The sequence below is a fragment of the Pogona vitticeps genome, chromosome 3 (genome assembly GCF_051106095.1).
Source record: "Pogona vitticeps strain Pit_001003342236 chromosome 3, PviZW2.1, whole genome shotgun sequence".
NCBI lineage: Eukaryota > Metazoa > Chordata > Lepidosauria > Squamata > Agamidae > Pogona > Pogona vitticeps.
The window spans coordinates 181,950,784-181,963,616 of NC_135785.1; the positions used below are offsets into that span (position 1 = coordinate 181,950,784).

At 42.3% G+C, this 12,833-nt stretch overlaps 1 protein-coding gene across 4 annotated transcripts in view; it reads right to left on the reverse strand.

The window, feature by feature from the left end:
* The window catches only part of MID1 (midline 1), a 249,045-nt gene that overhangs the window by 20,520 nt on the left and 215,692 nt on the right, over window positions 1-12,833 (reverse strand). For all 4 annotated transcript variants that reach the window (XM_072994376.2, XM_072994377.2, XM_072994375.2 and 1 more), the window contains exon 4: window positions 3,537-3,644. In XM_072994376.2, coding sequence (XP_072850477.1) covers window positions 3,537-3,644 — 108 coding nt within the window. The remainder of the gene's footprint in view (window positions 1-3,536; window positions 3,645-12,833) is intronic.

Below are 12,833 nucleotides of genomic sequence, written 5' to 3' on the forward strand. Positions count from 1 at the left end.
CTAAGAGCCCAAAACTCTGGGAAACCATAAGATTAAATTGGTTCTGAGCCATCTGCACTCCCAGTGTGTGGATCCTTGATCCTCCAAATAGACTGGGCATATATCCCCTAATCTTAAGGAGAAGGGAACATAAGCTATAAGATCTAGTGTTATTGTGCAGCAGAGCAAATCAACATTCTAAAAATGTGGGCAGCTGCACAATATTGGGCCCATGTTGCTAGCAGGAAAAAGCTTTACATAGCAAAAGGCAATGTGGATGTTGATAACACCAGTGGCAGTAGTCAAGATGGTCTGCATCGGGTACTCTCACTTCCTGGTACTCTGAAGCATAGGTACAGGAGGACAGGATCCCACATGCACAAAGTGGAGTTTTTTTTAAAAGAACTTAATTTTTTATTGATAAAGAGAGGAGATCAGATGAAAAAGTGGAATTGAATGAGAAACAATGGCTAAAATTCTGTTGCTCAATGTACTAAGTTGCAACTAGAGTAGGCCCACTGAATAAGTGAAATTTACAGAGGATTTTGACTCAGTAAACCCTACTGATTCATTGGGCTTATTGTAGTGTGACTTACTATGCTAAGCAATACGATTTCAGATCCCTAGATCAGTTGATATAGACCAGTTATCAATGTAATCTTCTACAGTCGTGCCTCGCTTAGCGATTGCTCTGTTGAGCGACAAAATCACTTAGTGACTAGCTTTGTGATTGTCCCTATGGGTTTTTGTTTTTTTTGCTTTGCGATGATCATGGGGAAGCGATCATGATAAAGCAACCCTTTTTTAACAGCTGATCCATGGTTTCAAAATGGCCGCTGGGAAAACAAAATGGCCACACGCTGTTTCCTCGCTTTAGAGGCACTGAAAATGGCTGCCCCTATGGAGGATCTTCACTTAAAGGTTAATTTTTAGTCCATAGGAACGCATTAATCGCGTTTTAATGCGTTTCTATGGGCTTTTTAATATCGCTTAGCGATAAAATCAGTTAGCAACGTTTTTTCTGGAATGGATTAACGTTGCTAAGCAAGGCACCACTGTATGTGGCTGCTTAGAAGTATGCCCCACCAAACTGAGTAAGACTTATCCCGCATAAGCCAAAAGGGCTCTTGGATCATGAACAACCACCAACAATCCTAGAAGGATTCCAGTCTTAATTAGAAAACAGGTTAACTAATTCAGACAGAAGTGGTTCCTTTTTGGAACTTTTAAAATACAGTGAACAACTTTTTATACCATGGGGGCAACAATTTAAGTTTTACTTCCAAGTTGCAGTATTTGTCTTAAGTTACATTTCGGGCTGAGAAAGTTGGAGGGACCACATAGCAAACTAAAACTCAGCAGTTTTGTAGTATGGTAAATGTGTTGCTCAATTATGCGGTCAAACTGTTAAAGCAGCTGGTGAAACCCCTGTTTAATTTGCTGGGGAAATGTATGATGTACTGCTCTTCTTTGGGAAAATTACTGGGTTTCTATTATCAATTAAAGAAAAAAAGGACTAAGTGCAAGCCTTCTTTGAGAAATGGGTGTCTCATGCTTGATAATACCTTTTGTGCATAACCTAATGCCATCCTGAGGGAGATTTGTCTGGTGCCAATGTTGATGAGGTTTTGTTGCCAGGTCAAAACCTTCCTGTTCCAGAAGGTTTTTAATTGAAATAATATAAATTATGGGTCCTGTTGGCAATTTTTAGATCACTGTATTTTTATTGTATTTTCATTGTTTTATCTTTTTAAAGGCAAAGGTAAAGGTTCCCGTTGACATTTAGTCCAGTCGTGTCCAACTCTAGGGGGCAGTGCTCATCCCTGTTTCCAAGCCGTAGAGCCAGTGTTTGTCCGAAGACAGTTTCTATGATCACGTGGCCAGCGTGACTAGACATGGAACGCCGTTACCTTCCCACCATGGTGGTACCTATTTATCTATTTGCAGTTTTACATGCTTTCGAACTGCTAGGTTGGCAGGAACTGGGACAAGTGACGAGAGCTCCCTCCATCATGTGGATTTGATCTTACGACTGCTGGTCTTCTGACCTTGCAGCACAGAGGCTTCTGCGGTTTAACCCACAGCCCTAAGCTGCCCAGAGACCTTTGGGTAGTGTGGGTGGCATATAAGTTATAAATAAATAAATAAATAAATAAATAAATAAATAAATAAATAAATAAATAAATAAATAAATAAATAAATAAATAAATAAATAAAGGAAGGAAGGAAGGAAGGAAGGAAGGAAGGAAGGAAGGAAGGAAGGAAGGAAGGAAGGAAGAAAGAAAGAAAGAAAGAAAGAAAGAAAGAAAGAAAGAAAGAAAGCACTGAAAAGAACCATCTCAGTCAATAAAAACTCTTCTATTTCCTCTAAAGGAAAGTTTAGAATTGAGCAGGTCTTTCAGGAAAGTTTGCCATGATAGTTGATGATTGAATGTGAGTTCCCACTACAATCCTGTAACCAAGGAGATTATACAAGAAGGTTGTCATAAGAGACCCTGGAGGGAGCTGCATTTTGTTAATAGCATAAAGAGGTTTAGGGCCTCTCAAACAACAACTTGGGGAACTGTGGTCTTCAGCATATTTAAGTCAGTTCTTGCCTACAGGGCCTTTTTATTTTTAAGTTAATTGGAATATCTTGACAGCTAAGTGAACCATTTAACCTGCCCTTGACTTTATTTCTTGTCAAAGCTTTTCCCACACAGGGAGAGTTTATGTTTGACTTCTTCAAGCTACTTTAGCAGTTAAAGACTGAATGGCTTGCTCTAAAAAGCAACAAGAATTATGGTCAAACCGATTTCACAGTTAGCTAGGCAACCAATTTAAAGCTTGAATGAGTATCTACACCTCACACAATGGGCTGACATCAGAAACAACTGTAGGACGTTATTAAGATGTGATATTTAATGTGAAACTCCCTTTATATTAGAGTGTTAAAATACTTCACTGCATTCTCCCTTCTGTAACATACAATTTCCCTCTTCTTTCCTCAGCCTCCCTCAGATTGCTCCCATGACCCCCTCTTTCGTTAAATGTTTGTGTCAGGAAAGTTACTTTGTATAAATATCATTAATAAATTATTCATCCATTCACTGAATTAAATATTCATGCAGATTATTGTATTCGAGTTAGCTGTTCTTATGATATGGTCATTTTTTGCCTGTGGGAAAATTCCTTCAGATCTTAGTCCACACAGAGAAACACTTTTTGGGTAGAATACAATTTGGGGGAGAAAAACAATCCTCCCACCTTGGAAAATATAATTTATGTTCATTCTTCAAACAAAAGCACCACATACCAGCAAAGATAAAAATACCAGGAGATATAAATGAAATAGGCTACCGTAAATTTTAAATGATGATTGAAAATTTATTTAATAATTAGTGACAGCATGCAGCACTTCCTCCTCACAAACGGTAGCATATGTCAAGGAGTTTTCAAGGACTTGTGTGTGTGCCGTTTTGTAGAATAGGAAAGCAAGAGGTTGGAGAATTTATTGAGCATAAACCATTTAGCAAAAATGTTAATCTATTTGGGAACCTCCAAGGTAAAATTCTTACTTTCCCTTCCTTGATTTTGGTTCCAATTATCTGACGTCTTTGCTGGATTATTTCAATAAGCAGGTCACATTCCTCCATCAGCTTTGTTTCTTGTCGAGATGCGTTTACCTAAAAAAACATATCAAATTATTACAGAAAATTTATTTTTCATGCATTTCTCTCAAGAAATAAAGAATGGGGAAAGTAGTAAAGCTTAATGGTAAAGGATGAGCAAAGTCTATAACGTGCACGTAATCCTTACACAACATAACTTTCCTCTCATCTCTTTATGGCTCCTTGCCTTCATCCACCCACCCTTATCTGCCTGAAACTATTGCAGAAGCTTATATAGGAGATTGAAGGGCCGGGGGGGGGGGGATCGAGGAAAGGTAATATCTGCTTGGATTGGGATACTGTACCATCACCTGGAAGACGCAATTGTATTTCTCCCTATTATACTTAAGAGCAGCCTGTGAAAATGTGAAATTCACACTTCTTCCACCTATTTGTTTCTTTCTAGGTATTTTGTTCATTGTATCACAGGTATAGCTCACCAGAAACCTTATTCTTCAAAACAGCACCATCTGTATGCAAGGAGGTATCAGCAGGCTTAGTGAAATCTTCAGATTTTGAAGAGGTGTTTAATTCTTTTTTAAAAGGGGAGGGGGGAAAAGCTTTGTTCCCCAAAAAGATCCAGTGAGGACTGTAGTGAAATGCTGAAGATCTCAGGGAAATGAGAATGGCATATCCAAAAGCTAGCATAGCTGGTTGACAACTCTGAAGAGAAGCTCTCCATACTGCAACACTTTGTTGCAGATCCAGCCTTGTACGTTCCAATAGCCCTTTAATGAAAGGAAGGAAGTGCTGTTGACATATGCCATGCCTGCTAGTGATCTATAAGACTGGAATGGTTTGGCTAATAAAATTTGTATGAGTTATATATAAATTAAATTGGGAAGCAGCCATTGTCAATTACTCATGGATTATTCCCTCCATAGAGCCTTCACATGCTGAATTTAGTTCATCTGAACTTACTAGTTTTGAGTATCTTGCCTTCCCACGCTTGATGATAACTTTGTGCTACCACACCACTCCTTCATAACTTAGACTAGGTATAGTGAACCTTTTGGAATTCCAGACTTTTTTTGAGACTACAACTCCCAGAATCCCCAGCCCATATCGACAATGACAAAGGGCTATGGGAGTTGTAGTCCAGAACATCTGGAGTGCCAAAGTTACACCGCCGCTGCCTTAGACTGTATAATAAGGTCTGATTCACTTTCTTTTTTATTCCTTCTTCCACCAATGACAATGATCTCCTTTCCCCCTCTCTTTTTATCATAATTCTAAGCCCAAACTTTTCAATTTCTGAACCATCCTTTCTCTCAGCTCTTTCAGCTTCTCTCACAGAAGACTTCTAAAGGAATGGAAATCATCACTAGTTTTGTCCTTGTAGACACCAGTGAAGAACTGCAAAACAGTTCTTTCTGCCCCACAAGAGGGCAGAAAGTATTTTGCTACATTACTGACAAGGAAAGAAAAATGAGAAAAATGATATTTATACAATGGAAGTATAAATTGCACAAAACAACACTTCAATGCAAATAACAGAACTTGAGAAAAATGGTGGTTGCCGCTTTGTTACATGGCTTTTACACCTTCCCTATCTCTTGCCTGAAGGCAAGGAATCTTGTGGGGATTGAAAATTCCTCATAAAGGTCAAGGTGAGACAGCTAAATTGATTGAGAATGAAGAATTTAGTGAGCATTAAGAATTTAGAGAGTGTTCTTTGTGTCTCTAGCCCTCAGCTTTCTCACAGCTCTCTTTCTGCATGTGTTCTTCCCCACTAAGCCACAGTAATCTTTCACTTCTCCAAGGTGATAACATTGTTTGTCAACATTCTGAAATTTTTCTCCTCAGTGTTTACTATATCTGTGAACAGTTCCATGCGGTACCAGAGTAGTTCAGCTACTGATAGGTGAGTTAAAGTGTGCACTTCATTATAGTCTATGTGAAACATACCAATGCCCTCCCTCACACTTATGTATTAGGAATGGGGACTTGACTTGCTATCAAGTCGGACTTAAGTCACATTGGTGACTTGACTCAATTTTTTTCCCAGTGACTTGGACTTGATTAGTTACTTTTCAGCTGGATCACTGTAATGTGCTCTATGTGGGGCTACCAATGGAAAGTGTCAGGCGACTTCAGTGGGTCCAAATGCAGCAGCCAGATTGCTGACTGGGGCTGGTTGCAGGGATCACATAGCCCCGCTGTTACAGCAGCTCCCCTGGCTACCCATCAGTTACTGGGCACAATTCAAAGTGCTGGTTTTAACCTACAAAGCCCTAGATGGCCTGGGTCCAAGCTATCTCAAAGACTGTATCTCCCACTATGAGCCGTCTCGGGGGTTAAGATCATCGGGAAAGTCCTTTCTCATGGTCCTGCCACCTTCACAGATGCATCTGTTGGGGAGACAGGAGAAGCTTTCTATGTTGGTGTGCCCAGACTCTGGAACTCCCTCCCACAGGAGGACAGACTGGCCCCATTTTTGCTGTCCTTCTGCAAGCAGGCGAAGACCTTTCTCTTCAGGCAAGCTTCCCCTCAGTGACTGGCTACATGAGTATGACTATTAGATGGATTGTTGTCCTCTGATTGGTCTTTAGTACAACTTGTGTTTACTGTCTCTCAGAACGGTAATTGTTCCTTTTAAATATTGGTATACTTATGGTTCTAGCTTTAATATTATGTTTTAACTATGAAAACCACCATTGTATACTCATTGTTTTCAGCTTGGAATATTGTCTTTCAATGGTGTAAACTGCCTTAGGTACTTTTAAAAGAGAAAGGTGGGGTAAAAATATTTCCAAAAAAATGAATAAATAAATGAACAAACAATAGAACAAACAAATAAATAACCCATTCACCTCCCCCTTTTTTTCTGGGGAAAAAGTTTGTTTTTAATAGGGGCTCAGACTTGGGGTTTGAGCCTTGGTACCAAAGACTTGGATTTGGATTTGGAACGCAGACCGAAAGACTTGCCAACGTCCCTGGTGCGTATGTGTGTATGCATGTAATTTTGATCTATCTGAAGTTAAGGTAGGATAGAATGTCATAATAGGAAAGAGGAGGAAGTTGGGCAGGATCCGAAAACTGCAGATACTAGAAATGGGGATCCTTTGTGAGGCTTGTGGCTCAGCAGGTGCAGAGCAAGGCAGAACCCCTTGTGCTCCGTCTTCTGCTTTGCAAAATGGAAGACAGCAGTGAGACTGAGGTAGCAGGCACTTACTAGGCTAGTGCAGTATTTCAAGGTTTCTACAAGAGAGATATGAACTACATGAACACTAAAAAATGTGCTCTTCCTCACAAAGGCCTGTTGATTTATTTGTCTACCTTGGGCTATGTTTCATCTAGGATTGAAGGTGCCTCTGAAACTGGGAGGCTCATCCTTGGGGTAAATGTCTGGGTCATAAAATTTGTACACTGTAATTTAAGCGTCTACAGTTATGACTTCCTCACATTACAATTAGTGGAAGGAATAAATAAGTAATGAATAGCCTATTCCAAAAAGTTAGATAATCATGCAGGAACTTGAATTTAAGCTGATTTACTGTTTGGTTTGGTTTGGTTTGGTTACTGAAGTTGCTCCAATGTCTGCAGCTTTTAGATTTACAAATACTACATGCTACATGGTGAAAAAAAAAACAATATTTACAAAGGTATGCCAAATTTATCTGCTGCTGGGTGTGTTGAAAGATAAATCCATCTTGCTTTTTAAATTATGTCCAAACATTCTAATGTTCCTAATATATATAATGCCTCCAAAATTATAACATTAATATAATGGCTCAGTAAACTCAAAAGATGGAAATATTTCTTCCCAAGTATGTTGTGAAACGTGGCCTGGCATTTTTTTATGGAAGAGTTACTCTTTTATTTTTCTGCCCCTCACAAATGACTGTTGCTTTCAAACTCTTAATTTATCTAAACAATGCTATTTCCATAATGGAAAACGAGAATATCATGTGATTAAGGTCTTGTAGATTACACTTCAAGTTCACATATTTAAAGGCTGGAAATGTCTTGTATGTCTTATATGATAGATTGAACAAAAGCCAAAGGAGAAAAATGTAAAAACTGATACCATCACTCCACAAGTTCTTTACTCAGTCTGAAGCTATCTATATAGAGATCAGTTTTGTCCAGTTAAAGATCCCTAAACTCCATGAAAAGTATTATCCCTTTCATTTTGCTCCCATATTTGTATGTAAATAGTAATTTGTGGTTTTTGCAGTATTACAGATCTGTGTATAACATATACCCTTGTTTTTACTGAAACAAAATGCATAGCATACCAAATATTTAATCTCACCACAATAAGTAGCAAAACACTACATGCTGTCACTTTTTCCATTATTCTACTGGGTAGATAAAAGTTCTGAAATCTGTCTTTTAAGGGTTCAGGCACTGTGTAAAGAGATCAATAATTACCACCACATTGATATGAACTCCATTTGCTTCAAGTCATTTTCTTCTCCTAATCTTGCTACAGGATTTTTTAAACCCTCATTTAAGTCTAGCACTGAGGGGATGGAAGCAAGACAAATGACTGCTAATTGTTGGCAATAACATGCACAGGGCGATGTGGGAGGCAAGGGCGTGTTTATTTGTAGATATTTCCCACCTTATTTAGAATATGGGGAGTGTTGGAAAGCCAGTTGATTACACATTGCATCAGCAGTGCATTACAAGAATCACCAAATTTATATGAATTAGATTTGAGCTCTGTTTGCACTAATTGCCACAGCAAGGATCCACAGAGTACTTCCTGGAACTCTCACTGCTTTCACAAGATTGAGAAATTTGACTCAGCCCAAAGTCTACAGTGAAGACCTGTTCCAGAGGGCCAGGAACACTTTTCTCAGCAGGCTTTTTTTTTTTCTGCCCAGGGTTACCACAGAGGGTAAAGCAGGAGGGGCAAGGAACGGAAGTCTCTGTTTCTGTCATTGTGTAAGTGAACATTCAGGCACTCATAAAATCAAACATTTTATCCTAATTATTCTTAAGTTGCACACAACCTGTTCAACATCTACTGAAGCTGCCCAATTTTATCTAGCTCTGTCCAAGGCCATTCACTGTACAGATCTATAAACAACTTTACCAGCCACAAAATTAATAAGATGTGGGGACAAAACTAGATAAAATCAAGCAATACCTAAAGACAGGAGACAAAATAGCAGTAAATAAAAGCATTTAGGAGACTGTGGGTGCAAATACAGTAAAACAAAATGAATCTGGTGCTTAATAGATGCCAGGCATAGATGCCCCTGCCTAAATGTGGCCATCATCCAGTGCACATTTTACTAACTTGGCCGTAAGAATATAATGGGGGACTAAGAACAGTGGATCTTGATTTCTGTAAGTTGAGTGTCTTACAGAAATCAAAACAGATTGCACCTACAGCAGTCTCCCAACTTACTGAGGTTGTAACTCTATGCCACTTGCCCAAAAGGCATGACTGGTTTATGAGATTCTCATGCTGCCTCTTAGTAATCACCGTTTTCTTTTTTTAAGTGGTGACACACTGACTGTTTAATTATCTGTTCTTTTTTCTTTCTCTCTTTTATTCCATTTATAGCATTTACTGTCAAGACATGACAAAGGCAGCTAGCATATTTACTGCCTACCTTTGCATGCACCTTTGATACTTTCCAGAAAACAGGATCTCAGTATTCAATCTACCCTAACCTTTGGTGGAAAGAGTTCAATTTTAAAGAGTACAGGACTTTAGATGTACCATTTTATGTTTACAATGGGTATCGTTATTAGATTGTAACTAATCCCAAACCTTTATGTTGGGTTGAGCCTCCTTGTGAGGGTTAGCCTTGAAAGGTGCCATACCAATGTTGTAAATAAATATATATACAGTATATCACAGAAGTGAGTACACCCCTTCACATTTCATAAATATTTTAGTATATTTTTTCATGTGACAACACTGAAGAAATGACACTCAGCTACAATGTAAAGCAGTGAGTATACAGCTTGTATAGCAGTGTAAATGTGCTGTCCCCTCAAAATAATGCAACACACTGCCCTTAATGTGTAAACCACTGGCAACAGAAGTGAGTACACCCCTAAGTGACAATGTCCAAATTGGGCCCAAGTAGCCCTTTACTATGCCAATATTTAACATATACTTAGGGTTTTGGTTAAAACTTGTATCTGTTATATAATACCAGTCAATGTTTTTATAATTTTGACTGTGCCTGGTGTCTTTGAATAATAATAATACAGGTTTATCTTTTGAATAAAATGATAATTCTCAGGATTGCTACCAACATCTGCCTGTTGGTTGCTGCCTCTTCTGCTTCTCAATTCTTTTGGAACTAGACTGAACAATTCACAAATTTTAGATCATAAATGAAAAAATTAAACTGGGCCATAGAATGAAAACAAAGTGCACATTAGATTTATGGCAACAAACAAAGCATTCTTACTATTTAATAAAGTTTGTTGCATCGAATCCTGCTAGCATACTTCTGATTTTTTGTTAAACACAAATAAGTCATTTTCTAAGCCTGTCTCTTGAAAACAGAAGACAGACATACTTAGCTCTGAAATTTTAAAAGCCTCTTTGTTGAAGTAGCTGAAGTCTTTTCTTAACTACTGGCATTTTCATTATTTGTAATGGAATCCTATTTTTTTCTAAACATTTTCCCCATCTCTATTTCACTCTCTCACATTCTACTTTTCTTTTCAGATTTTAATTTGGCTGGGTGACAAGAAAGAGGACTGTCAGGTACTTCTAAAGGGTACTAAGGGCCTGTGTTTTGGTAATGTTATCTTTGTCTGAAGATCTGGCTGTCTTAGCAATACCCTCAGAATGAAGGATAGCTTTGTCAAGACAACCCATACCTTTCTTGTTTTCATGGACTTATAGAGCTTTCAGGCAGACACCTATGTATCTAAACATCAATACAGAAAGATATATGAATGAATTAGTTCAAAAGAGGCATATTTTCATTATAAACAGGAAAGTGGGTCAGTTGGTCTGAAGAAACATAAAAACTGTCCTTTCTTTCTGCATTATTTAAGAATGATTTTTTTGTGGAGGAAAACCAACAACACTTTGTACGTGCTTTAGTTCATTTTTTTCCAAATACATTGGCTGTAAAAAACATTGGCTGAAGCACAAACATTTAAATCATCTACAGGAAAACATACTCCCTCCTTCTCCTCTAATTGTTCCAGATTTTTCTACAGCTGTGTTCTGATTACGTTGCTGTGCAACAGACTGAAACAACTTCATTCTATTAACTAAATAATACAGTGGTGCCTCGCATAACGATGTTAATTGGTTCCAGAAAAAAAAACGTTATGTGAAAACATCGTTATGTGAAGCACCATTTCCCATAGAGATGCATTGAAAACCGGATAATCCGTTCCAATTGGAACGGATTATCCGGTTTTCTCTCTCCCCCCGCGGCTTGGATCTGACCCACGGCGGCTACCTCAGCCATGGCTGGACTCCCTAGAGTCCGGCCATGGCTGGGGTAGCCACCGCGGCTCGGATCCAAGCCCCGCTGCTCAGCTGGGGGAAAATGTCGGCAGTGGGCTGCGGCCTCGGAAGGACCCCGAAGCCACCGTCCCCTGCCGACAATTCCCTTCCGAGCTCCGGGGACAGGCTGGGGGGTGAATCGGGAAGCTTGAAGCCTCTCCGCGCTGCTTACCCAGGCCGTTCCCGGACTTCCAGAAGTCCGGGAACGGCCTGGGTAAGCAGCGCGGAGAGGCTTCAAGCTCCCCGATTCACCCCCCAGCCTGTCCCCGATGCTTGAAGCCTCCGGGAACAGCCTGGGTAGGCGGCGCGGAGAGGCTTCAAGCATCGGGGACAGGCTGGGGGGTGGACCGGGGAGCTTGAAGCCTCTCCGCGCTGCTTACACAGGCTGTTCCCGGACTTCCAGAAGTCTGGGAACGGCCTGGGTAGGCGGCGCGGAGAGGCTTCAAGCAGCGGGGACAGGCTGGGGGGTGGACCGGGGAGCTTGAAGCCTCTCCGCGCTGCTTACACAGGCTGTTCCCGGACTTCCAGAAGTCTGGGAACGGCCTGGGTAGGCGGCGCGGAGAGGCTTCAAGCAGCGGGGACAGGCTGGGGGGTGGACCGGGGGCTTGAAGCCTCTCCGCGCTGCTTACACAGGCTGTTCCCGGACTTCCAGAAGTCTGGGAACGGCCGGGGTAGGCGGCGCGGAGAGGCTTCAAGCAGCGGGGACAGGCTGGGGGGTGGACCGGGGGCTTGAAGCCTCTCCGCGCTGCTTACACAGGCTGTTCCCGGACTTCCAGAAGTCTGGGAACGGCCTGGGTAGGCGGCGCGGAGAGGCTTCAAGCAGCGGGGACAGGCTGGGGGGTGGACCGGGGGCTTGAAGCCTCTCCGCGCTGCTTACACAGGCTGTTCCCGGACTTCCAGAAGTCTGGGAACGGCCGGGGTAGGCGGCGCAGAGAGGCTTCAAGCTCCCCAGTCCACCCCCCAGCCTGTCCCCGATGCTTGAAGCCTCCTTGCGCCGCCTACCCAGGCTGTTCTCCGGGTTGCCAGGGCTGGAGATCGGAGCGGACAGAGAGGCAGCCCGAAGCTCGAAGGGGTTTGCGAAGCTGTCTTTCTAGCCAGCTTCGCAAACACCCTCCCCGCCGCCCGTCAGCTGTTCTTCGGGCTGCCTCTCTGTCCGCTCCGATCTCCAGCCCGGGTTGCCAGGGCTGGAGATCGGAGCGGACAGAGAGGCAGCCCGAAGCTCGAAGGGGTTTGCGAAGCTGGCTTTCTAGCCAGCTTCGCAAACACCCTCCCCGCCGCCCGTCAGCTGTTCTTCGGGCTGCCTCTCTGTCCGCTCGGATCTCCAGCCCTGGCAACCCGGGCTGGAGATCCGAGCGGACAGAGAGGCAGCCCGAAGCTCGAAGGGGTTTGCGAAGCTGTCTTTCTAGCCAGCTTCGCAAACACCCTCCCCGCCGCCCGTCAGCTGTTCTTCGGGCTGCCTCTCTGTCCGCTCCGATCTCCAGCCCGGGTTGCCAGGGCTGGAGATCGGAGCGGACAGAGAGGCAGCCCGAAGCTCGAAGGGGTTTGCGAAGCTGTCTTTCTAGCCAGCTTCGCAAACACCCTCCCCGCCGCCCGTCAGCTGTTCTTCGGGCTGCCTCTCTGTCCGCTCCGATCTCCAGCCCGGGTTGCCAGGGCTGGAGATCGGAGCGGACAGAGAGGCAGCCCGATGCTCGAATTGGTTTGCGAAGCTGGCTTTCTAGCCAGCTTCGCAAACACCCTCCCCGCTGCCCGTCAGCTGT